General features: G+C 36.6%; 1 protein-coding gene across 1 annotated transcript; it reads right to left on the bottom strand.

Annotated features, from left to right (window-relative positions):
• Positions 1-13376: 13376 nt before the first annotated feature.
• Positions 13377-18442, bottom strand: LOC124645468. The gene is made up of 2 exons (XM_047185278.1): positions 17297-18442; positions 13377-13780 (listed from the first exon to the last, which is right to left on the bottom strand). Exons 1-2 carry the CDS (start codon positions 18318-18320, stop codon positions 13761-13763), a joined length of 1044 nt encoding a protein of 347 aa, XP_047041234.1. The 5' UTR covers positions 18321-18442; the 3' UTR covers positions 13377-13760.
• Between the last annotated feature and the right edge of the window lie 5489 nt (positions 18443-23931).

The raw sequence follows: 23931 nt of genomic DNA, 5'->3' as shown, positions 1-23931 counted from the left end.
TCTGCCGAACTGGCTCCGTGTTGAAAATATCATGCATTAACATGAATTTCCAGAAAGGTTTCGAGAATAGACGATCAGCTTTGGAAGCTTGGCTGTAGTCTATTTCAACTCACGGCTATTTTAAAATGGTGTCAGCGATGAATTTAATAGGAGATTTCCATAAGAAAATTAGTGGACATTTTGAGTACTTCTTATTTTTGTCATGACAAGAATTTAATATACGATGAGACGTACACATAGAATTCATAATTCTCAGTACACAGTATTACTTATTAGACGGGAACGCAGACAAAGTTGCGGGCACAAGCAAGAGCTTAATGCTCTCACTTTAATAATAAAATTACAATACGGAATATTAAAATAGTTCGTGAGACCATCTTTTGCTACTAAAACTGTTATGAGCTATCTGAAACTTTGGAGCGGCGAATGCATTAAAATATATTCCATAATTTATGTACCAGAGTGGTCTAAGTACCCTTAAATCGGTAATGAAGTACTGTCGTTAGGGCTGCCTATATAATATATAACCTGAGTTACATAAGGCTATACGTAGGGTATACATAGGGCTGGCACGCATCCTTTCTCCTCGGCCACACATAATTCCCACATTCCTTACTAAACAAATCGACATTTTCATCCTTCCATATTAACAACAGCATAGCATCGCATAGCTCTTACTACACAAACAATAAGGTTGAAATTCGCTTACTTCTCCGAATTCGGTCAGTCCATTGGCCACGGGCGCTTCGTTCGATGAGTCGGCCCTGGTAGGAAGGAATAAATGACGCAAAAAGGAAAACAAATGTACAACAAAAAGATATATCGGGTGTGTCGTTCACAATCACATTAAATTCCATCGCATATACTTTATGATATTCTATGGCGAATTGTAAAAAAAATAACCTAATCCATTCAGTGGTTTAGCCACAGGAGTCATTTTTCGTTTTTATAATTTACAACATCATGTGTAAAGCAGAGATAAAGTTAGGAGTATCGAATGTTTTGATCAGTTGACAGCTGTCAGTTTTCAAGGGAGAATTACAGTTTTTTGTAATGACTGACTTTTATATGGTGTTCTAATTTTCGCATATTTTTATTCTATTTATTTTTTTTTATTTTTACGTATTTTTCTTTTTTCTTTGTGTTAATGGACATATATTAACCAGTATATTAACGCATTTCATTTAATGTGATTATGAACGACACACCCGATATATACATACAGATACATATACATACACACAAGAGGATACATCGCCATTGTTCAGTCAGTCGCTTTGGCAGTAGGACAAGACGTAGAAATACAGAAAGACCAAGATAACAAGCTCTAGCTCACACAAGAGAAGGCAATGTGCAAAGAAATTGCAGAGTATTGCACGACAGAGATATTTTCTTTCTTATTAGTGCTGTCTGCTAGAGATTGTTATCAAGTACCTACAGTTTACTTTCTGTCTTCTTACATTCCAACCTTTCAATGGCTTAGCTTTCGTAGATGCTCCACTAGTAATGTTTTTAGCCCCTTGCGTGTCAGAGTTCTCTTGAATGTGAAACCTCTCAAACGTTGTACATTACAATATGTTCCCGGCTGTTTCTCTGCTGGCCACAATTAACTGTAACGTCGTGCGTGCTCAGTACAGTGAGCTCAGTGTTCGTTTTTTGTTGCTGGGAAAATGTGTTATTGTCTTTTTTTGAGCATAAATTTACATGTTTTTTATTCGTTTTTTTTTTACTTGTTATAGGCCACGATAAAAATTACATTATGACGTCACGAAACCGTGCAGACGATGCAGCAACCTGTCGGTTGTTGCGTGAAACAAGCGATGAAGAGATTGAGGTGTCGGACAGTGAAACTGATGACTGTTTATTAGAAGATGAAGTACAAAGTGATGCAGAAGACTTTGAAGACAGTGCACCAGTGAAGGGAAACACTGATGCTGAAGACATGTTTGGAAATAACCCCGAAATTTCTGAAAGTGCTTCGCTAACTATGCCGAGTTGTATTGTCATGCCATAGCGTCAAATTCTCAGTGGCAAAAGCGATCATCCTTGGACGGCGAGTAAGACAGAACACGTGGCAGAGTATCTGCTGCTGATAATATGATTTGTAAGAAAGAAAAACCGCTGGGTCGTAGAGATTTTATGAAGAAACTCAGCGGTAGCCTGATGACCCCATGGATGTAGACAAGGCGTAAAATGGTCACTTTGCCGATAAATATCAAAGAAATAAATAGTAGTATACTGCCAAAAAGACCAGCCAAACCTCCCACATAACATGAAGGTGTACCTGAGCTAAAAAAAAGGAAATATTGTGCCTTTTGTTCTTTAAAAATTAGAAGGATGACAAAGACAATGTCCGACAGCTGCAAAAATCTCATTTGTGGAGAGCTCAAGTCTAGCGCCTGCCCTAAGTGCCTTGCATGCTAAAATGAATAAAAATTAAATTTACTTTAATTTGTTATATACTAGAGATTAAAAAAAAATGATTTTTAAAAGTTTACACAATAAATTATAAGGATGATGGAAAGATTGCTAAACGTTTATGTTTCGAAAAGTAAAAATTATCTTGTTTTGTACTTAATTTTTTTTTCTTATAAAAATATAAATAAACTCTAATGTTTTTCATTTTATCAACATATAATTAAAGATATTAAAACATAATATCACATTTATAAACATAGTATATACATAATCTAAAATATGCTCACTCAAACATTCGCACGTCGAATCGACGTATGGTTATCTTTAGTGTACAGCGAAATATGGTTATCTATCTAGGGTTAATGGGGCACGGGTGTGTCATGGAATTTGTTTTTTTTTTAAATTTAGAAATTATGATAGTAAATTTATACCTATAGGCAAAGTTAAACGCATTAATAGCCTAATTAAATAACCATTTTTAATTCAAATAATCTGATATAGTCATCTAGTGTTTATTTGCACCTAACACCGTGATCGTTGTTATGCCTTGAATACAAATACTGCGATTGCGTCCATTATCTTAATAAATCATATTTTATACCTTTCAAGTTTTTTCCAACTAATTTCGAAATTTGAGACTGGCTAATTTATTATTTCTAGCAGTAACTGCAAACTGTAAAACTATCTCGTCCTGATAAATCTATCTTATGGACTTAACTTTTTACGTCAAAATACAAAGTGTAACAAAAGACAATGTTTTACAGTCATTTAGTTAACAAGCCCTGCCCCTGGTTTCACTCGCTTATTCTTCTACTTCATGAATCCTGATAAAAAGTTTTCCTAAGTAGTTGTCCTGGGTTCAACTTGTATCTTTAGCTCTTAAATGTTGGTTAGCATTTTAATTACGACTGTGTTGAGATGAGCTAAAGATTTCGTAGAAACTGTTTCACGGCGATATAGTTGACTTTTTAGGTAGGTTAAGGGCGCATTCTCACCGTGTCGTGACGACAGATAATCGTGTAGTTTTATGTGTCGTGGCTTATATGTCTAACAGCCAGTTTCTTCATCAAAGTTAAAGCCAAAGTAAAAGTCAAAGTAATGTCTAAAGTAAAAGTAATGGTCAAATTCAATTTTTCTATTAGTTTTGCTGTCACTTTAGCCTTGAAAAAACGAATTTGACCGTTACTTTTACTTTAGACATTACTTTAACTTTAACTTTTGATGAAGAAACTGGCCGTAAATGGTGGTGTTCACATTTAGAACGACACAATTTATAGTAATTTATACAAGTAAATTAGTCGATACGACATAGTGGGAACCCACCCTAACTGTAAGAACGAAAAGAGAAGAACAAGACAATTTTATTATAGTAAGTAATTTCGAGTTTATAAGAAACGATAAATGATGTACCTTTAATGGGAAATGTATGGTCTTTAGTGTATAAAAGAGGTTTGCAATATTATAATACTGGCATCTGCCAATGGATTCACGCCATAAAAATAGTCTATAGCTTTCCTCGATAATCTATCTAATCCCGAAATATTTTTTGTAAAATAGTTCATGATATTAGTGCCTTCAAACAGACAAACTCCTCAGCTTTAGAATATCAGAACGTATATATATTTTATACATTTTTGTACAGTGATCGTTCAGAGTTGCATCAAACATAATAGACATTTATTCAAACTTGCAATCGGAAGTGTTTTAATCTCAGTTTGACTACACACAACACGATCAGATCTGTGGTCAGACTATTCAATAATACAGCTGAGCGTGTAATCGGCTCGTGCGATAAACCTCATGCAATCGTGATCGCAGCTATATAGTGCAACTCATAAGCGGATTTGCTATCTCCTTTGAATATACAGCTTAATGTATTGGATAGATATTCAAGTGGTTAGAAGTTATTGAATGTTCCTAATTACTGATATTACGATAAGTAAAGAAACACACGGTATCATCATCATCATCAAATTGTTTTAAACTATTTTTGTTAAATCTTGTTTTCTTGTCATCTTTTTGTTGAAAATCATTCAAAAAGTATTTTATTTGCAGATTCAAAAAGGTATCTAAAGTGCAATTAAGAATGTAAAAAAAACTGTATTTTACATCGGTTATATTTTTCTTTATATATTTTTTTCAATATCAAAAGTCATTTATTCAAAGTAGGCTGAAAATCAGTATCTTCAGCACTTCCTATGTGTTTTTGCTGGGAAGAAGAAGTGGTGGAACAAAGTCCCCAGCAATATTTATTTGTTCTGTCTATTCTTTCTAATATCATACATAGGTGAAAAAATGAACTTGTTTATTAAGTTTTCTATAGCAGCTTATAATCAATTGGGACAGTTTTAGGCCTTCTATCCGTTTGCGGCAAGAAGATCCCTCGAGATGAAGTAACAGCGAGTTTCCATAATCCTATATCTTCGCAAGTGTCTTCAAATCGAAAGTAGGCATCAAACTCGTCTTCAGAATCAAAGTTCTGACACTTGAGGTTAGACCAGTCGGCGAGTTAATAATCTTAGCTCCACAGCTGATATCGGATATAACTGTACTGACCATCTGTTAGTTAGTCGTAGTAGAGATGTTTAAATTGGAACTTTGGTTTAAATTGAAATCTGACAATATGCTAAGCTAAACCACGTTTTAGGTTCATAAATATTTCTGCTTCAAATCAAGTTCCAAGATTTCACCCGCACATTATACATACATGTTCAAACCAATTTGTCAGCGTCTATGCATATTACACATAACGTATCGTCGGTTAGATGTGAACGAATAAAAAGTGAATATGTATGGAAAAACAATAAAATGCGTAACGTTGCTCACATTCGGTGGCTGACAGTTAGTTTGTTTTGAATACAGTCTAAAACTGGTCTTGTGGCAGGTTTTTTGAAGAAGCATGGTCAGCAAGAGGTGCGAGTCTGAAATGAGTGTAAAATAAAATCGTCGTACATTCTACAACTGTATACAATGATGGATGCAACAAAAACAATTGGTAGAACAACACGTTGGTTGCTGCGGTTGAACAATGCAGCCACAGCGGTCAGTGGTCGGCGGACACTGGGTAAAATACGCCCCGTGCTGGACAATTTTTTTTAAAAGAAATGTTTGTAAAATTTTATGCACTACATTTTGTAATTAACTTTATTTTACCTATTTGACGTTACACATTGGACCCTGTCTATTGTGAATTTCTGTCAATTTTCACAGAAAGAGCCATAATAAGATCATTTTAAACTTCCCAAAAGGTGAAACGCACACTTTTGCTTTCATCATACTACTTTTAATATAAAACTCCTCAAAGGTTCGACCTACTAGGAAAGTGTAATATTGCCTAATAAGTGACGCACAGAGTGAAGTAAAGCTAGAGAGTGCTTCTGTTTCTTAAGAACAAGCTAAACTAAACTTAGTTGCTCAGGCGGGGGCGTCTCTTATAGTACCTATGTAATAAAGAAAATGTCTAGGAACAAAAGCTTAATGACCTCCACCAAAAACTTACAGCCTTACTTATAAACGTGAATTAAATAATAAGTAATACTTAAGGGCTGTTTAAGTAATGTCTTACTTATAAACGTTGATTAAGCATGTCTTAACTAACATTTAATCACTACTTAAGACTTTAAGTAATCACTACTTAAGACTTACGTAGTGATTACTTAAAACGTTGCTTAGAAGGTGATTAGAGATTTTTATAAGTAAGGGGGTAAGTAAATAGATCCATAAATAATAATTTGGTTGAGTTTTTCCTTTTCCTCAAAACTTTTTCCTCAAAAGGTGTGAAGATTTGACCACAGTGCATGGCGGTCGGCGGTGGTGTCAGCACAAACTTCATTCTGTCTGTGTAACACGACACGACGCTTAACTCTCAAAGTATAGGTACATATTATATAGAACATGAACATGTTTTGAAAAGTGATAATAATTACCTACGTTAATTATTTCTCAATTTTGTTATTTCGTTTGAGTATTTAGATAAGGTGTATCATTTTGATCAATGGCAACTTCACAGCTAAATTATGAAGAAGTATACATAATTGGTTAATTAAAAGTCTTTTTGTCAAAGTTGGCTCAAAATCAGCACTTTTTGAAGATCAAGTATCACACACCCATCCTCCAAAAGCACACACCTTTTACCACCTCCAATGCTGCTTTTAGCTCTTAAACGTGAAAAAAAATGCTCAATATGCTTAAAGTAAATAAAAGGTTTTAAAACGCGTAGTCATAAATTCGTAGTATTTACAACGATAGCCACTTAACTAGCGTTCCTAAAAGTCAATAGTAGATATTTTGTAAAATTTTAAAAGCACCAAAATCCAATCAAGCCCTCGAAAAGCTCAGCTTTCCTAACCACTGTTATTGGTATCATAAAGTGGCTTTCCGATTGAATTTTACTTCGTTTGCCGCGGATCCAAAATTCACTAGAAAATCTGAAACTAACCTACGGAATCCAATTTGTAGCATCGTAAATTAATTCGGGGGTTCGATCGCATTGGCTACTGCACATGGCGGGCAATTCAAACGTGCCATGTATGCCGAAACGAAATTAATGGTGCAACATACCAACGTCACACAGAAAATCATAGAATTTTGTCAATCATGCATACGAAAGTCTGAGCCATGATTAGTCAGAAACATATTTTCATATTCATATTACTGGCTTCTGACTATCCGTAACGACTGCCATGGATGTTTAATGACAGTCCAAGCCCAATTAGTCTGTATAAATATCTATATAAATAAAAGAAAGTCGTGTTAGTTACACATTTATAAGAATGGCTAAACCTTTTAAGCTAAAAATTAGAGGGGAGGTAGCTTAGACCCGGGAGAAGGAAACAGCATAGTTTTTGTCACCATTCGGGACGCGGGTGAAACCGCGGACACAAGCTACTTCTGTATAAAATTGTACAAACTTAGTCCTTAAGTTTGTATAGATATTTGTATAAACTCAAAGTCTGTATCGCGTGGGCCCACCGTGCGATGTTGACGCAGCGCGGGTGTGGCGCGACAAATACAGAGCCGCTTGATTGATCGGCTTCATTAATTAATATTCAACGTCTTGGCCTTTGATTTGGGTTTATAGTAAAGAGCTATTGTTGTTCTAAATAATTAGGATGATGAGCCCCTGCCAGAATGCATATAACTTTACATACCATTACGCTCTTTATTATTTACTTTAATCAGGTTTACATATTCTTTAAGACAGCACTGGCTAACGGTGGACATATATTTATCAAAAAAAAACGTAGCCAAACGAAACATTTTTTTATGAATTGTTCGATGCGTTCAGCATTTAGCTTAGATAAATGTGAGAGTAGGGTATAATTGGGGGTTCTGCATTTCCAGAAAACCGATCAGATTAGAATATCATCAGAACCCCCAATTATACCCTACTTGTGCGTCCTTCTTTACAGTATCTAAGAAAAATCATTAAGGAAATTGGGATTTAAAAACTTATAAATACCAGTTTTACCTTGAGCTTTAATAATCAATACTCGTGTCTTCTCTTTATGATAAAAGGCCTTGAGATAGATAATATACTTGAAAATAATTTATAGGCATAATGTGTATTTCTAAGACTACGTAGGTAGACATATCGCCTAACTACCTCCCACCCATAGAATAAAAAAGCCTATGACATATTATTTTTTGATAATATAGGCTATACTAGCTTTTGCCCGCAACTTCGTTCGCGTGGAATAGTGACTACCAGCATATTTTTGATTTGACCAATAGATGGCGCTATATGTCCGGAATAATTTTTTTTTTTTTTTTTTTTGTAATAAAAACTATCCTATGTCCTTTCTCAAGTTTCAAACTATGTCTGTACCAAATTTCACACAAATCGGTTCAGTAGTTTAGGCGTGAAGAAAAGACAGACAGACAGACAGACAGACAGACAGACAGACAGACAGACAGAGTTACTTTCGCATTTATAATATTAGTTTGGATTTGGATTACATAAGTGCCATCAAAATCCATTGGATAGTTTTAGCATTGAAGAGGAGCAAACATCCACATAAACAGTCTGTAAACAATTGCTATAGATGTTTCACAATACCTATGGAATTCTCATCAAGAAGACCTAGAATTGCGAGGAGAAAATTCGTTTCACGAGGGGTCACTCAATTAAGCATAGTTGTTATTTGTAACCAGTTTAGAGGATAACTGGGTTCAGAATGTGGTAACGGTTATCATTCCCGCTGCGAGATCAAACTGTAAATTGTTAATTGAAACTTGAAAGCGATATTGTGGAACATTGCGTTAAAAAAAGTGGACGCGGCATCATAGATTTTAAATTATTGGGACACCTTTTCACACACGGTAAGTTAAACCTATGATAAGTTGTTAATTAACTTGTATTATGGGTGTTAACACGACTGACAAACTATATGTAGCTACATATTATAACCCAGACCCCGGCCAACAAGCATGCTCATCACCCAAATGTCGACTGAACCGGTAATAGAACCCGGGACATCAGGTTCGGCTTTGACCATTGCGCCATCGAAGTCGTCATGATTTTAAGGTTCGTAACCGTTAGCAAAGACGTCTGCACAGGCTAATAAAAAGTCACGTTAACTAATAGCTCCTTTATACATATCAGAAGTATTTAAAAACAAAAGGAAACTAACAATTAATGAAGCTAAATGAATCGAGGAGGATTACTTGGATATGATGCCACGGGAAGCGGGGGAAATTACAAAATATGGTAACAGTATAAAGCAACTTTTAAAGTAGCCCTATTAGTGATTGCAACTTCTAAACTATCTCTTGATATAATGTCTAAAATCGGAAGTACTTTCATTCTACTAATACTGTACGAACATATGTACTTTCACACCAATGACTGTGTTTCGAATGGCAGAAACTGCAGGTCCCGGCTACCACAGAACATCATTGGCAGTCACAAGCTAGTAAGTCTGACAACCAGTCTTACCACTCGGGTAACAGGTTGAGGTCAGATAGGAATTCGCTCCTTGCAAAACACTGGTACTCAGCTGCATCTGGTTAGACTGGAAGCCGACTCCTACACAGTTGGGATATGATGATGATACCTAATTACAACGTCAAAAAAATCGAATTGAAAAATCTCCTTACTTTAATTCTTTACCGTATCCAGATGTTTATTTGTTCTTGGCAGCAGCGTCCTGTACAATATGGCTACAATGAATTCCGTCCGCACGTGTCTCGGCTGCCGGCTTCGCGACACTTTTTTAGATTTATTAAGTATCCAGTTTTATGAAGCCGTACCGTGTTCTACGTAGCTATGTCTTGTTCCCTCGTTAAATTAAATTGCTAATTTTTTAATGCTTCTGGAGTGGTAGTAAATAATTTCTGCTTTGTAGATTTAATGGCTGGATTTTGGATGTTATTTTCAGTAGTTTGTGTGTTTATTTTCGGGGAAATGTCATAAAGTAAATAACTACAGTCTTTGGGAAATGTAAATGTAAACTTACGCCAAATGTATTGATTTTGCAGTAATCTGCCAGATTATAGTATCTTTTCTTAAAATTTTATCGTCGTCGTTATAGTTTGTTACTATATCTGTATGTACTAAGGAATCTAGAAATACGACATTAAAAAAAACGGCCAAATGTGAGGCGGAGTAGTTCTCTATGAAACATGCAAAAATGTCGTTTTGTGTATGTACACTTATCTTACACTATCTAGACTTCAGTATATGTATTATAACTTCAGAAATACACCATCCGTGACAATTGTCTAGCAGTCACGGTTCATGAATTTCAGCTTCTTGACGGACGAACAGTGAAATCTACTGACAGGTTCCTGTTTTCCGAGTAATAGGAACCTGTGGGTACGAAACCCTAAAATCAATGTGTAATAGACTCACGTCACATCATTATCACCTAGAATTGTCCCAACTATGTTGGGGTTGGCTTCCAGTCTAACCTAATGCAGAGTACCAGCATTTTACAAGGAGCGACTGCCTATCTGACCTCTTCAACCCAGTTACCCGGTCAACCTACAATAGACTCATCTCACGATTCACTAAAACAAATAACTGCAGACAAATAGCACGCAATCTTGCAAACGAGCACACATAGGAAAAACAATTGTCAGTAGTGCTCCGATCACGATGCCTGTGAATTTGTGATCTAAATCAACTATGTACGTGATCACGTGCCTGCAAGGTGTCCCAGGGGGTGAAGGGCGTGTGGGACGGGGAGGGGAGGGGTTAGCAGCAGAGATGGTTTTCTAGCATTTTGTGACGTCCTCCCATTTGTTAGTACGTATGGTGAGGAGGTAAGAAAGTTTAGTATACGAATGTAACGAGCGTTTGTGATAATTTGCTGTTTTGGCCAAGTGTTTGTTGAATAGTAATGTTACCTACATCACATGTTAATGTTTCATTTTATAATATTGAAAAATATGAGATCCATGAGATTGAATTTTTCACACACATGGTTTCACGAATCGGCAGATTAAATGTTTAGTTTTCCTTTAATTCAAAATACTATATTTAAATAAATGCCTTTTTGACAAATTGTTTCACAGAAAACTTCAGTTTGGTTTAATCTCTCTGAAATCACAGCTACATAAAAGTCATATCACCGACTCATTTTCACCGACAACATAAATATCCGTTTTTCTTAAAACAACTTTGAATATTGGACGAAAATATTCATAGTAGACAGTTGTTTTAAGAAACCTGACGTTTAGGTTGTCGCCTAATTGGGACCAGTAAAACACTGAAACAAAACTATGACACACATTTGGAGTTCCCACACAGAGTACCTAAGTCTATAAAAACAAAAACACACGTTTGTACACGGTCCCAATGGTACAGTCCAACGTGGTATACCTACCCACATACATTGTCCCACTGGTACATTGCAGCGTACTCCTGCCGTGACGTCACATAAATTGCATTGGCCACAAACAAATTTCGAAACTATTCGATACAAAAGGTGTCAATTCTCTTTTCGGTTTTCGCCACGTAACAAGATAGAGAATTTTTGTGTTTCGTTTGAGAATAGTGGTTTCACACGCTTCTTGATGGTACAACTTTTCTAGGGTAAAAAGTTGCTTGTATGTTATTCTGATGTACGTATGTACCTATCCGTAAGCTTTTTACTGCCACGTTTCAAACAAAATGGATTAAAAATATAAATAAAACGTCAAACGTTGCATATTTCAGTCTTATTTTGCTGTCTTTTTTAAATATAAATAAAACGTCAAACTTTGTATCTTTCAGTCTTATTTTCCTGTCTTTTTTAAATCCAAAACGATTTTATTTTTGTGAAAACATTAACAAAAACTTACATTACTTATTATAAGAATCATTCTTTTTATTTCAGTTTCTGTTACCTCTGTTTCCTCCACATGTCATAGACTTACGTTTACTGACACTTTTCATGACATTTTACGAACTTAGGCAAGCTGCAGAACCAGCGTAATTCAAACAGTTTGTATCTTAAAGCATCTCCAGAGAGAGCTTAGTGCGAAGTTGCAAGTTAACGTCCGCGATACCTAATCACAACGTGGCTGAACTAAATGTAGTAATTTAACTCGTGTGTAAAATCACGTTTTCATTATCTCCTTTTCATCAAAGTCTGACAGCAACGTTCACATCAGCTCACAACAGTGACAGCGTTTATGATGCGACCAAAAGCCGACAGCTTCATTAAATTATCAGTTCTAAAAGCAAATGCCACGTGATTTGATCGTGTAATAGTTTACGTATGGTCAACGTATAATATTAAACTTACAAATCATACGTAAGACTTAGGCACTTACTTTACCTAATTCGTCAGTCCAACTTGAAATTGTTGGGCAGACCTCAAACGAGAAACTAGGTAATCCACCTCTTGAATAAATGCTTACAGATAATATCTACGGAATCTAATACTGACACGTTGAATGTACATAAAGAGGAAAGTGTATGATAACCCCTGAAATAATTTAATGAATCATTATTTATTTAAAAACTTTGTTACCCAACGTGTCAATGCGTCCGGCTATCCCCGTTTTTTGCATTTTTTGCAATGCAACATTGCCGGTTGACAGCGATGAGGAACCATTTTCGACGCCTTTTACTAGTTTTAGTCTACTGTGAAATAATGTACAGTTTGTAAAAAAAATAAAACAACTATACTGTAAAAATATTAATAAAGCGCATATATATATATATGTAGGATCAGGAGAGCCGAACGGTACACCATCAGGGTTTGGAGTCCCCATTTTATTGGGATAGATAAGACTTTAATACAAAATAACAATGTTTAATTACACAAAATAATAATCCACACAGTATACAGTTTAAAACAATAAATTAGGTAGACCACGAACAGACCTTACGGTCACAGTTCGTACAGTGGCATAGGCCACCCACATACACAGTATGTTAGTAAATAATATGGCGACACGAACAGACTTTACAGTCACAGTTCGTACAGCGGCGTAAGCCACCCACATACACAGTATGTTAGTAAATGATATGGCGACACGAACAGACTGTACAGTCACAGTTCGTACAGCGGCGTAAGCCACCCACATACAAAGTATGTTTGTAGATAATATGGCGAAACGAACAGACCCTAGACTAGGGTCACAGTCCGTACAGCGGCGTAAGCCACCCAAGTACAAAGTGTATCGTATGCCAATACAGCTATGTGAATATACAGCGAGGCTGTACCAAGGAAACCGACAGTTCTGTCGGGAGCAGGAGCTCTATAATGAGTCTAATCCGAAGATAGACTGATTTCGTCATCAAATGCATGACCTTTTATAGGACGTTCGAACAATGACCCCTCTCCGCAACAACTCTGTCCAAAGCGCGCGAAAGCGCGCCAAGCGTTTACTTGATACAACATTATTAAGATTTAGCTTAATCTAACTAGATTCTTACAAGACTTTTACTTTGCAAAGTTGTTAAATTATCCAAGAATGCTTATTGTAATTAGACAATCGCATTTAAACGTTAAAATAATCAAAATAACATGTTATTGTTGATATTGACAAAATCCATTTAGGTCCTGTTATTATAATAAGTACCTAGTCAAAAATTCAATTCACATGTTTACAGAGTACTTTATAAATCTAGTTTAGATTTATTAGACAAGAAATTGGCAAGATAACTTAATAATAATCGGTAATAAAAGAATCAAAACATTCATTTGGATATTACTATTGTTCACGAAACAGGGCGCGAACCCATTTTAAATCTATGGTCTTATCTATGGATCTATGGTATACATTGTTGTTTTTTTTTTGTTTGGATACAGACAATGGTGATTGACATTGACATCTATCTGTCACATTTTTGTTCGGATATCCACAGTGGTAATTGATCTATCTCCGACACGGCCAGAACTGACATTCTACACGACCTCGTGTGATTCTGTAACAATACAAAGTTCTAGGAGTATATCGTTCGGCCTTTCTGACAAACAAAGGCGTACGGGGTAAATTAAGAAAAATCCTGAATTAGTCATAAAAGTCAAAAGTGATTGATTCATTATCATTCGTAATATCTATTCTGTTACTGACCATACAAAAGCTCAACAAAAGTAGGGACATAGTCCCCCAGCCGAAATCACACATTCGACAAGTAATTTGGAATCAAATAGACAACACGCACAGGCGTCAACATAGACAGCCCGCATGCGTCAAGTTCGATATCCAAATCCAGGAGTCAACATAGACATCCAACCAGGCGTCAACATAGACAACCAAAACACAGGAGTCAACATAGACATCCAACCAGGCGTCAACATAGACAACCAAAACACAGGAGTCAACATAGACATCCAACCAGGCGTCAACATAGACAACCAAAACAAGAGTCAACATAGACATCTTGCAAACTCGGCTATTGTATGTCAGTACCAGAAGAATCATCTTCAATATCGTCATTAATAATAACTGGACATTCAGGCATTTTTCGCACACGATCGTGGGCATATTTGTAAGTTCTATTGGAACTCAAAGATTTTAACAAATATCGATCACCATCTAACAATTCTAAAATCTTATAAGGACCTTTAAACTTAGGATCTAATTTAGTTTGATTCCGTTCCTCATTAGCAATAAGTACAAAGTCTCCAACTTCAAACCTTTTCAATTTAGCTTTAGTTTTATCAAATCTGTCTTTATCATATTCAGCATTTTTAGTTATACCCAGGGCTGCTTGTTCTCTCACATGAGATAGATTAACTTCTATCTCTTCACTGTTTGTGATTAATAAACCTAGCGGTCTAGCAACTCGACCAATCATTAATTCCAAGGGACTAGATTTTGTAACACGATTCATAGTGCAATTAAGAGACAATTGAACGTCTTCAATGGCATCTTGCCATGATCGATCGCTGGTCTCAACGGCAGTAAGCATACCTTTTAATGTTCTTATTATACGTTCTACCTGACCATTAGCTCTACAAGAACCGGTAGCTACTAAATGTAAAGCAATATTATGGGAATCACAGAAATCTTTAAAGCTTTTGCTAGCAAAACATCGACCTTGGTCAGCAATAACCCTAGAAGGTGCTCCAAATAAAGAGGTACTAGATTTAAGAGCTTTAATGCAATTGGATGCGTCAATCTGAGTTGTATGGTATAGTAAGACAAATTTTGTAAAAGAATCAATTAAAACAATGATGTATTCCTTGAGATCACTCTTTCCACTAAGTTTTCCTGTTACATCTATATGCACTGTGTGCCAAGGTATACTAACTTTAGGAATAGGGTGTAACTCAGCTTGAATTTTACCCGAGTTCGATTTTGAAATTTTGCATGTAATACAGTTATCTACGAATTTTCTAACATATCTGGACAAGTTATCAAACCAATAATGCTCATAAACCTTTTCAAGTGTTTTGTCCCAACCTAAATGCATGATTGATTCATGAATGTGATTTATAACAGACCATCTAAAAGCTCTCGGAACTATAGGTAAACAACGAGTTTGCCCATTGCGTTGAATCTTACGATATAAAGTTCCCGATCGCAATTCATAGCTTTGGGCAAGATCAGGGGTTAGAGAATTATTTTTGAGTTTAGAAACGATTGCCATGATCTCAGGATCGCGCTGTTGTTCAGCTAAAAGCCAATTATCAGACAGAGTTGTAATATCAACACGTTTTTGCTCCACTTTGTCAATTATTTGTGGAAGTGGATTTCTTGAAAGACAGTCTACGTGGTTCATATATCTACCTTCCCTATAGATAATATCAAAATCATAAGCCTGTAGAAAAGCCCACCACCTATGTACTCGAGGAGATAAATCAACCTTACTGCGTGACGCTTTGAGGGAATTACAATCTGTTACAACAGTGAATTTATGTCCTTGCAAGTAATGATGAAAATGTTTTACTGCATTAACTACGGCCAAAGTTTCTAATTCATAGGAATGATATTTACTTTCAGTTGCAGTTGTTCTCTTACTATAATACTCCACAACGCGCAACTTGTTATCGACTTTTTGAAACAGAATGGCACCATAACCATCTGCACTAGCGTCAGTATGTAATTCAATAGGATATTCAGGGTTGTAAATCATCAAAACTGGCTCATTAGTAAGAATTGCAATTACTTTCTGCCTAATTTTTTCGTGTTCATCTGTCCACTTAAAAGTCTGTTTACCGGTAGTTAAGAAGAACAAAGGCTTCATAATTTTCGAAAAGTTACTAATGAATTTCCTGAAATACGATGCAAGTCCAATGAACTGCCTCAACTGGTGAATTGTTTTGGGAGATTTTAAGTTACGTAATGCTACTATTTTACGAGGGTTTGGGCGAAGTTCCCCAGAAGTGATTTCGTATCCAAGATATTCTACTCTACGCTTTAAGAAAGAACATTTACTGAGGTTTAACGAAAATCCTGCACTAGACAACGATTCAAGGACTTCTTGTAACCGATGTAAGCCTTCGCTGGGGTCTTTACTGGGCACCATGACGTCATCAATGTAAATGATGACATATGAATGGACTAAAGGACCTAACGCATTAGTTACTGCACGTTGGAAAACGCTAGGAGCATTTCGTAAACCAAATGGCATGGCCAAATATTCAAATTGACCATCGGGTGTTACAAAAGCAGTAGCTTCAATACTATCCGGATGAACAGGTATCTGATGAAACCCTGAACTACAATCAAGGCAGGTGTAGAAGTTAGCACCGCATAATCTTGCAATTTGGTCAGCTATAAGCGGTAGCGGAAACCTATCTGGCACAGTATTACTATTGAGCTCACGATAGTCTACACACATTCGATCAGATCCATCACGTTTTTTTTATTAACAAAATAGGACTTGCAAATGGAGAACAACTAGGTCTCACTATTTTAGCATCTATTAAATCCTTAATTTTAGAACGAACTAATTGTCTTTGGTCAGGGGTAAGTCTATATGGTCTGCGATTAACCGTCTTATGTGGATCAATAAGACGTAATTTAAGTTCACCTGTCGTGACTCGAGTACGTGGTAAACCTTCTACAAAGGCATGAGAGTATTTTTGAAGGAGTTCAATCAACTGACTCTTATATTCAGGTGGAATGTCAGTGTCAATCTCATTAAAATTTGGAGTCTCAGGAATAGAGCATTGATCAACATTCTTAACCTTTGTGATGGTAAGACTATTTTCGGTCATGTTAACGGCAAAACCCAATTTTAATATCTCACGACCTATCATGATATTATGACTTATATAGGCATCCGGAATTACATGAAAGAGTATCTTTAAATTGTAACCGTCTATTTCTATTTCACTCAGAATTTGTTCGGTACATAATGTACTAGAATTTCCTATTCCCATTATATTGACAACACAACAAATACGCTGGCCAGAGAATTGTTTAGCAAAAGTTTCAGCAATAAGAGAACATTCAGCCCCAGAGTCATAACAAAATGAATACGTCTCACCAGAGTGACGTAGAACACCAGTGCTAGGTCGTACTTCGCAGGCTTCAACTCGCTTCGTGGATGAATGACCGCTTGAAGCCCGACTCCCGGCGCCTTCGCTTGAACCTTCCGGCCGCTTTCCGGTTGTCTTTGGGCAGCGTGGCGCGACGTGACCCGCCTCGCCACAGCGGTAGCAGACAACATTCTTTGCGAGCGACGACTTAGCTGGTCCAGGATGTTTGGTTTTGTCGGCCTTCTTCCGACAGTTGATAGCTCTATGCCCTGCTATGCCACAGTAGTGACAAACTATTGTACTTGGCTTAAACCTTTTAGGTTCAGAAGAGACATGGTCAGTGGAGAACTGAGGTTTCCTCTTAAGATGTGACAAGACACTTAGTTCCTGTTGAAGTTTATGCCTGGTAGGTATTTCGGTAGTAAAAGCTAACCGATGAGCACGAACATCAAATTTAGAAACATGGGCCAGAATAGTGGATACGGCAATTTGTTCGACACTCAGGCTATTCCATTTTGACGTCAGCGAAGTGACGTGTCTACTGGCATATGAGGCTAAAGATTCACCTTCTTTTGGTTGACTGTTATGAAGGTTAATGAGAGTAGCAGCGATAGTTTCTGACACATCGTAACGGGAAAGAAAGATACTTTTAAAGTCTGGCCAGGTCATGCCGGCATACGATACTTGGGAAAGCCATACGGAAGCACTGCCTTTCAAGGCTTTACTAAGGGCAATAATAAGTGGACCGCCCTGAAGGGGTTTTTCAGATAGGCAAACATCAACAGTTGTACTCCAAGATCGAGCATTGGAATCGGGTGAATCGGGATCAAAATCGGGCAAGCGAATTGCATTAGACGGTGTGGTGGGAGTCTTCATTGCATCAATTAGCTGAGCCATATTACGGCCCTGAAGTTCTAACATTGCTCGCCATGGATCACCAACCCCTTCCGATTCCCGGGCTTCACCTAATCCCACTTCTGATGTAGGATCAGGAGAGCCGAACGGTACACCATCAGGGTTTGGAGTCCCCATTTTATTGGGATAGATAAGACTTTAATACAAAATAACAATGTTTAATTACACAAAATAATAATCCACACAGTATACAGTTTAAAACAATAAATTAGGTAGACCACGAACAGACCTTACGGTCACAGTTCGTACAGTGGCATAGGCCACCCACATACACAGTATGTTAGTAAATAATATGGCGACACGAACAGACTTTACAGTCACAGTTCGTACAGCGGCGTAAGCCACCCACATACACAGTATGTTAGTAAATGATATGGCGACACGAACAGACTGTACAGTCACAGTTCGTACAGCGGCGTAAGCCACCCACATACAAAGTATGTTTGTAGATAATATGGCGAAACGAACAGACCCTAGACTAGGGTCACAGTCCGTACAGCGGCGTAAGCCACCCAAGTACAAAGTGTATCGTATGCCAATACAGCTATGTGAATATACAGCGAGGCTGTACCAAGGAAACCGACAGTTCTGTCGGGAGCAGGAGCTCTATAATGAGTCTAATCCGAAGATAGACTGATTTCGTCATCAAATGCATGACCTTTTATAGGACGTTCGAACAATGACCCCTCTCCGCAACAACTCTGTCCAAAGCGCGCGAAAGCGCGCCAAGCGTTTACTTGATACAACATTATTAAGATTTAGCTTAATCTAACTAGATTCTTACAAGACTTTTACTTTGCAAAGTTGTTAAATTATCCAAGAATGCTTATTGTAATTAGACAATCGCATTTAAACGTTAAAATAATCAAAATAACATGTTATTGTTGATATTGACAAAATCCATTTAGGTCCTGTTATTATAATAAGTACCTAGTCAAAAATTCAATTCACATGTTTACAGAGTACTTTATAAATCTAGTTTAGATTTATTAGACAAGAAATTGGCAAGATAACTTAATAATAATCGGTAATAAAAGAATCAAAACATTCATTTGGATATTACTATTGTTCACGAAACAGGGCGCGAACCCATTTTAAATCTATGGTCTTATCTATGGATCTATGGTATACATTGTTGTTTTTTTTTTGTTTGGATACAGACAATGGTGATTGACATTGACATCTATCTGTCACATTTTTGTTCGGATATCCACAGTGGTAATTGATCTATCTCCGACATATAAATAAAGTAAAGCACTGGTAATCAGCTACATCCGGTTAAACTGGAAGCCGACCCCAACATAGTTGTGAAAAAAAAGGCTATGTATGACCTATATTTATAGGTCGTTAAAAAAAACTCTCAGCAACAAGTACCAGGCAAGCAGAAGACACGATGAGATATTTTTTCCATCCATCGTGCGTACAAATGCGACACAAAAGTAATATTGTTACATACCTAGCTACCTTCCTATGAATGGAACAACACCTCATTTGTCACGAGGGAGGAAACTGGGTGAAAATACATAATATTATACTTATATTTATATAAAGGAGGAAAAAAGTACGAAGAATAATCTATTACAATAAAATAGAATGCATAAAACATGGCGGTTGTCCGAAATTGGCAGGATGTTTTGACGGCAAATATGATAGAGGGTAAATGGGTACCCATGTTTAACTTATAGCCTGAGATGTGGGGTAACGGATAAATAAAATAACTCTGTAGATATTTTGTTTATGATCGCATGGGTAACGATTTGGTAGATTAACGAAATTCTTCGGAAACGTGCTCTATTTATCTTTTGTTTTAAGATTAATTGCTGGCAAAAACTACATTATATAAACCTATTTCTTTATTAATAATTGGCAGATTTCTATAGTTTTATACGAGTATTTTAAAACGTATTTCTTTACCCGGCTAAAATACAGTCTGTCATTCTAGATAGGGTATCTTCCCAACAGTAAAATAATTTTCAAGTCATCAAAAAAAAATCATCTTCACAACATAACCATAGCCAACGATAAATGAAACTGTCAAACTGAGTTAATGATGGCGCCTGCAACCGCCAGATTATGTCGACATGTACTCAATACTGAATAGAGAAGCCGCTGCACTATGCTGAGCATCTGTCTGCGCCCGTGTCTGACAATATACACGCAATAACATGCGGTACATTGTACGCCCGACGGATATTGATGACATCCACCATGGAGTGACGGGCACCTTCAATATACAGAGATATTGGGAAACACCGTCAATCTCACAGGACTGTGTAACAATCATTATTGTTAACAACTTTTGTTCTGTGACTTTAAAAAAGAATCGTTTTAGTTCATCAGATTTTCAATTATAAAAGAAAAAATGAATTGAACCAAGTCAAAGCGATAGATAGTACAATAGAGGTAGTACAAAGAACGATACAGCAAAACACAGACTTGAAAATTGTTAGATAGAACCAAAAAAATGAATGTTGGTTATTGGTAAATGTAGTTAGGTATAACTGTAGCTTTTTAAAAAAGTATAGAACGAAATTGAAAATTGTCCAAGTCTGTAAGGTTGTAGGTATTTTAGAAATAACCACGTATGTATAACATCGGATTAAGGCGATTCAATACCGACAACACAACCCAACTGACAGCTAGCTTTAAAAAACTTAAAAAATATTTCAGCTTTCACGAACTGTTGGCCAAATGGAACAACAACAGTTGAAAAAAATACGAGTATCCCACCGGGAGAGGGAGCCACAATACAAGCCTTTTTACAAAGTGTCGCATGAAGTTGGGGATAAAAGGATATCCCTGTAAAAATGATAATTCTTTAAGGATAGTAAATTGCATGGGGTCGCGGGGTCACCGCTATAATGCCATTGATTGACACTCAACGCACTGCCGACACGGCGCGGCGTTATTCACTTATTTTTATTGCTCTGTATTTGTAGCTTGTGAAACTACAATGATATTTCCCTTCCATAGTTGTCGAACAACAAAGTTTTTATGCTTTTACACACAAGTTTTTTATTTAGTTTACAGATTTTACGGATAATTTAACACTACAGAGTCGCGAGAAGCTTGGAGTTCGATCACCCGTGACTTACTTCTTGAAGAATTTGCAACTTTCTTAAGGAAAAACGACACAAATCTTTATAATAATGAGCTTACAAGTTGGACTTGTTTGCGAAGGGTTCCGTCCTATAATTTATGAGTTGATGTATTTATGCATTTTGTTAACGGCAAAAATATCACTTCTGTTGTATATACCCCTAAAGTATTTATGTAATATTTAGTCTGGTTTTCACTATTTGTTGTTATATCGACAAACAATAATAAATCATCTTTGAAAATTTCCGCTAACCATTGAGGTTCATGAGATAGCCTAGTTGTCAGGCCGTCTTTGGATAGTGAAATCATATTAATAGGGTCCCGTTTTACCCTTTGAGTACAGAACCTTAAAAACAAGCCGTAAAGAGTAAGTTCGGTTTTACTGATTGGTAAAAATAGACTACAAAGAAGGTGGGATAACCCAAGCTTTACCAATTTAGCAGCGAGCCCTTAAGGGTATATTAATGAAAGGGAATTTGTCTTGCAGTGTCAGGCCGCGCCATCTTTTTCCCACGCGTGTCGTAAGGGGGCGATTAGGGGATCAAATGGATGGGTGTCCGACCACATTTATATAGAATCGATGGCAATACGTTTGTTTACATTTGTTACTAGAGTGCCGTATCATTTTGTAAGAGCTCCCGAAGACTGCAAACTTTTAGTGAGCCAATTGTTTGGGCTCATAAATCAGTATAGAGATGGATGGTAGAACATACCAGATATTTAGTTGGCATCATACCGGCTGATAACATTGATTGGATTCAAACCTATAAAAAAGGCCAACCAAACTTCCGACAGACGACTCGATGGTTGATGCCAATTTCCGGTAATGACACAAGTAAGTTGCAGTTTTATAACAACGATTCTTCGATCGATCTTAAATGAATAAAAAGCAGACACCCAAGTACCAATTGACAACATTTCAACGCATTTTAAAACACAGTTATCTCGCCTTATCTTTTCATTTAATCATCAAACAAAAACAAACAGGTAAGACGGCTTTTCTTTTGAAGTCGAGATATTTTGTTAACTTTAAAGAGTATTTCTTTTATCATGTCCCTTTTTAATTGTTTTCTTTCTTTTGTTTTAGCTGAATTGAATTTCTGCCAATTTCCCATTTTCTGAAGGAAATGGGAGACAATGTGGTATACGTCTGGTTTTCTAGAATATTACAGGATTACGCGTTTTTATAATTGAATTTCAAGGGTCGGCCCTTATTTTGTGTCACATAATTATTTTAAGACTGATGAAAGGACTCTTTTATGTTGAAAATCTGAGAAAATAATAGAAGCTTATTCTTTTATTGTAGGTAAGTCTTCACCTTTTTGACAGAATTGTAAGATTTCAAATCTAATTTGGGGGAAAAGCTTGTGTTTTGAAAAAAATTGTTTGCTTGAAAACAGTTGCAGAAAGTACTTAAGATTATGGCATACAGTAACGGCACAGCACGGCACGACTCGGCACGGCACGGTACAGCAGTAGCAAAGCTCTGCCTCGTATTTTGGTATTTACCGCTAGTTGCTTGGTCCTCGCAGACAGCGCGTGAATTAGAAATATCGATGTACATAGCCCTAGACATAATATGAGCATTAAAAATCTAAAAAACAGGACTCCTAATACACAAAAAACAGTAACGACTTAAGACGACTTCAAATGCAACAAATGTTTACCGTTTACCGCTTGAAAACTAGCTAAGATTTCTTTAAAATTCAATTTTATTCACTCCACTTTTCTTGAAACACCACCCAAATAAGTGTTTGCCCCGATGCTGATACGTCTAGGTATGTAGCGACTTCGAAATACGTGATGGCCCCGACTGTACCTCGCCTCGAGATGTCCCTCGGTGGAGACTAATGTTTGTCCATTAAGCAGCACATTTGATGTTAGAATTCAAAGTATTTAGCGGGGCACGTTACAAATGCCACATCGTTTGTACAGACTTAGTCTTGCCCTTATATCTGTTTTGGTTTGGACATATTGTTAAGTGGCAGCGGGGATTTATATTTTTAAACTTATGTACTTTCTAAGTGCATCTTAGATACCAATGAATGCGTAAAGGTAAAAGCATCTTGGGGAAACCTGGTCTAGTAAATCTGAAACCACCAATCTAACTTAAGCAAGCGTGGCGACTTATGCTCATTCCTTCTATGTATGAGAAGAAACCTATGGCCTGCAGTAAGGCAATGAAAAGGCTGATGATGATGAAGCCATTCATCTACATAAATCTACAGCCTTTTTATACTTGATTTAATAGATTTTGTTCTGAAAACACGGAGTCAAAGTTGATCATATAATTCGCAAGCATTTCGGTAAATACATATAAAATGAATGGATGCATTTTTAATACCATTAACCTGACTAATGATCTGCGGTGTTATCCTAATGTGAACTATAATATGCAGTCCAAATGAATTTAATTAACGAATAATTAGCCTAATTAATAACGTGACAGTGGTCGTCATTAATTTAACGTGGTTCACCTGAATATGTTTGTGTTGTAATTTAAGTATTTTTATGTTATGTGTACATACCGTCAAAATTATGTATTTCTGTTTCCGATACAACGCCAAATACCAACTGAAAACTGGGAAACAAAAATATTTTAGGGCTCCCTTATACAAGCCGTTTTATA

Source organism: Helicoverpa zea, chromosome 31 (assembly GCF_022581195.2).
Source record: "Helicoverpa zea isolate HzStark_Cry1AcR chromosome 31, ilHelZeax1.1, whole genome shotgun sequence".
In the NCBI taxonomy this organism is placed as follows: Eukaryota; Metazoa; Arthropoda; class Insecta; order Lepidoptera; family Noctuidae; genus Helicoverpa; species Helicoverpa zea.
Note: the sequence above shows the minus strand (reverse complement) of the source record. Positions and strands in the feature narration are given on the sequence as shown.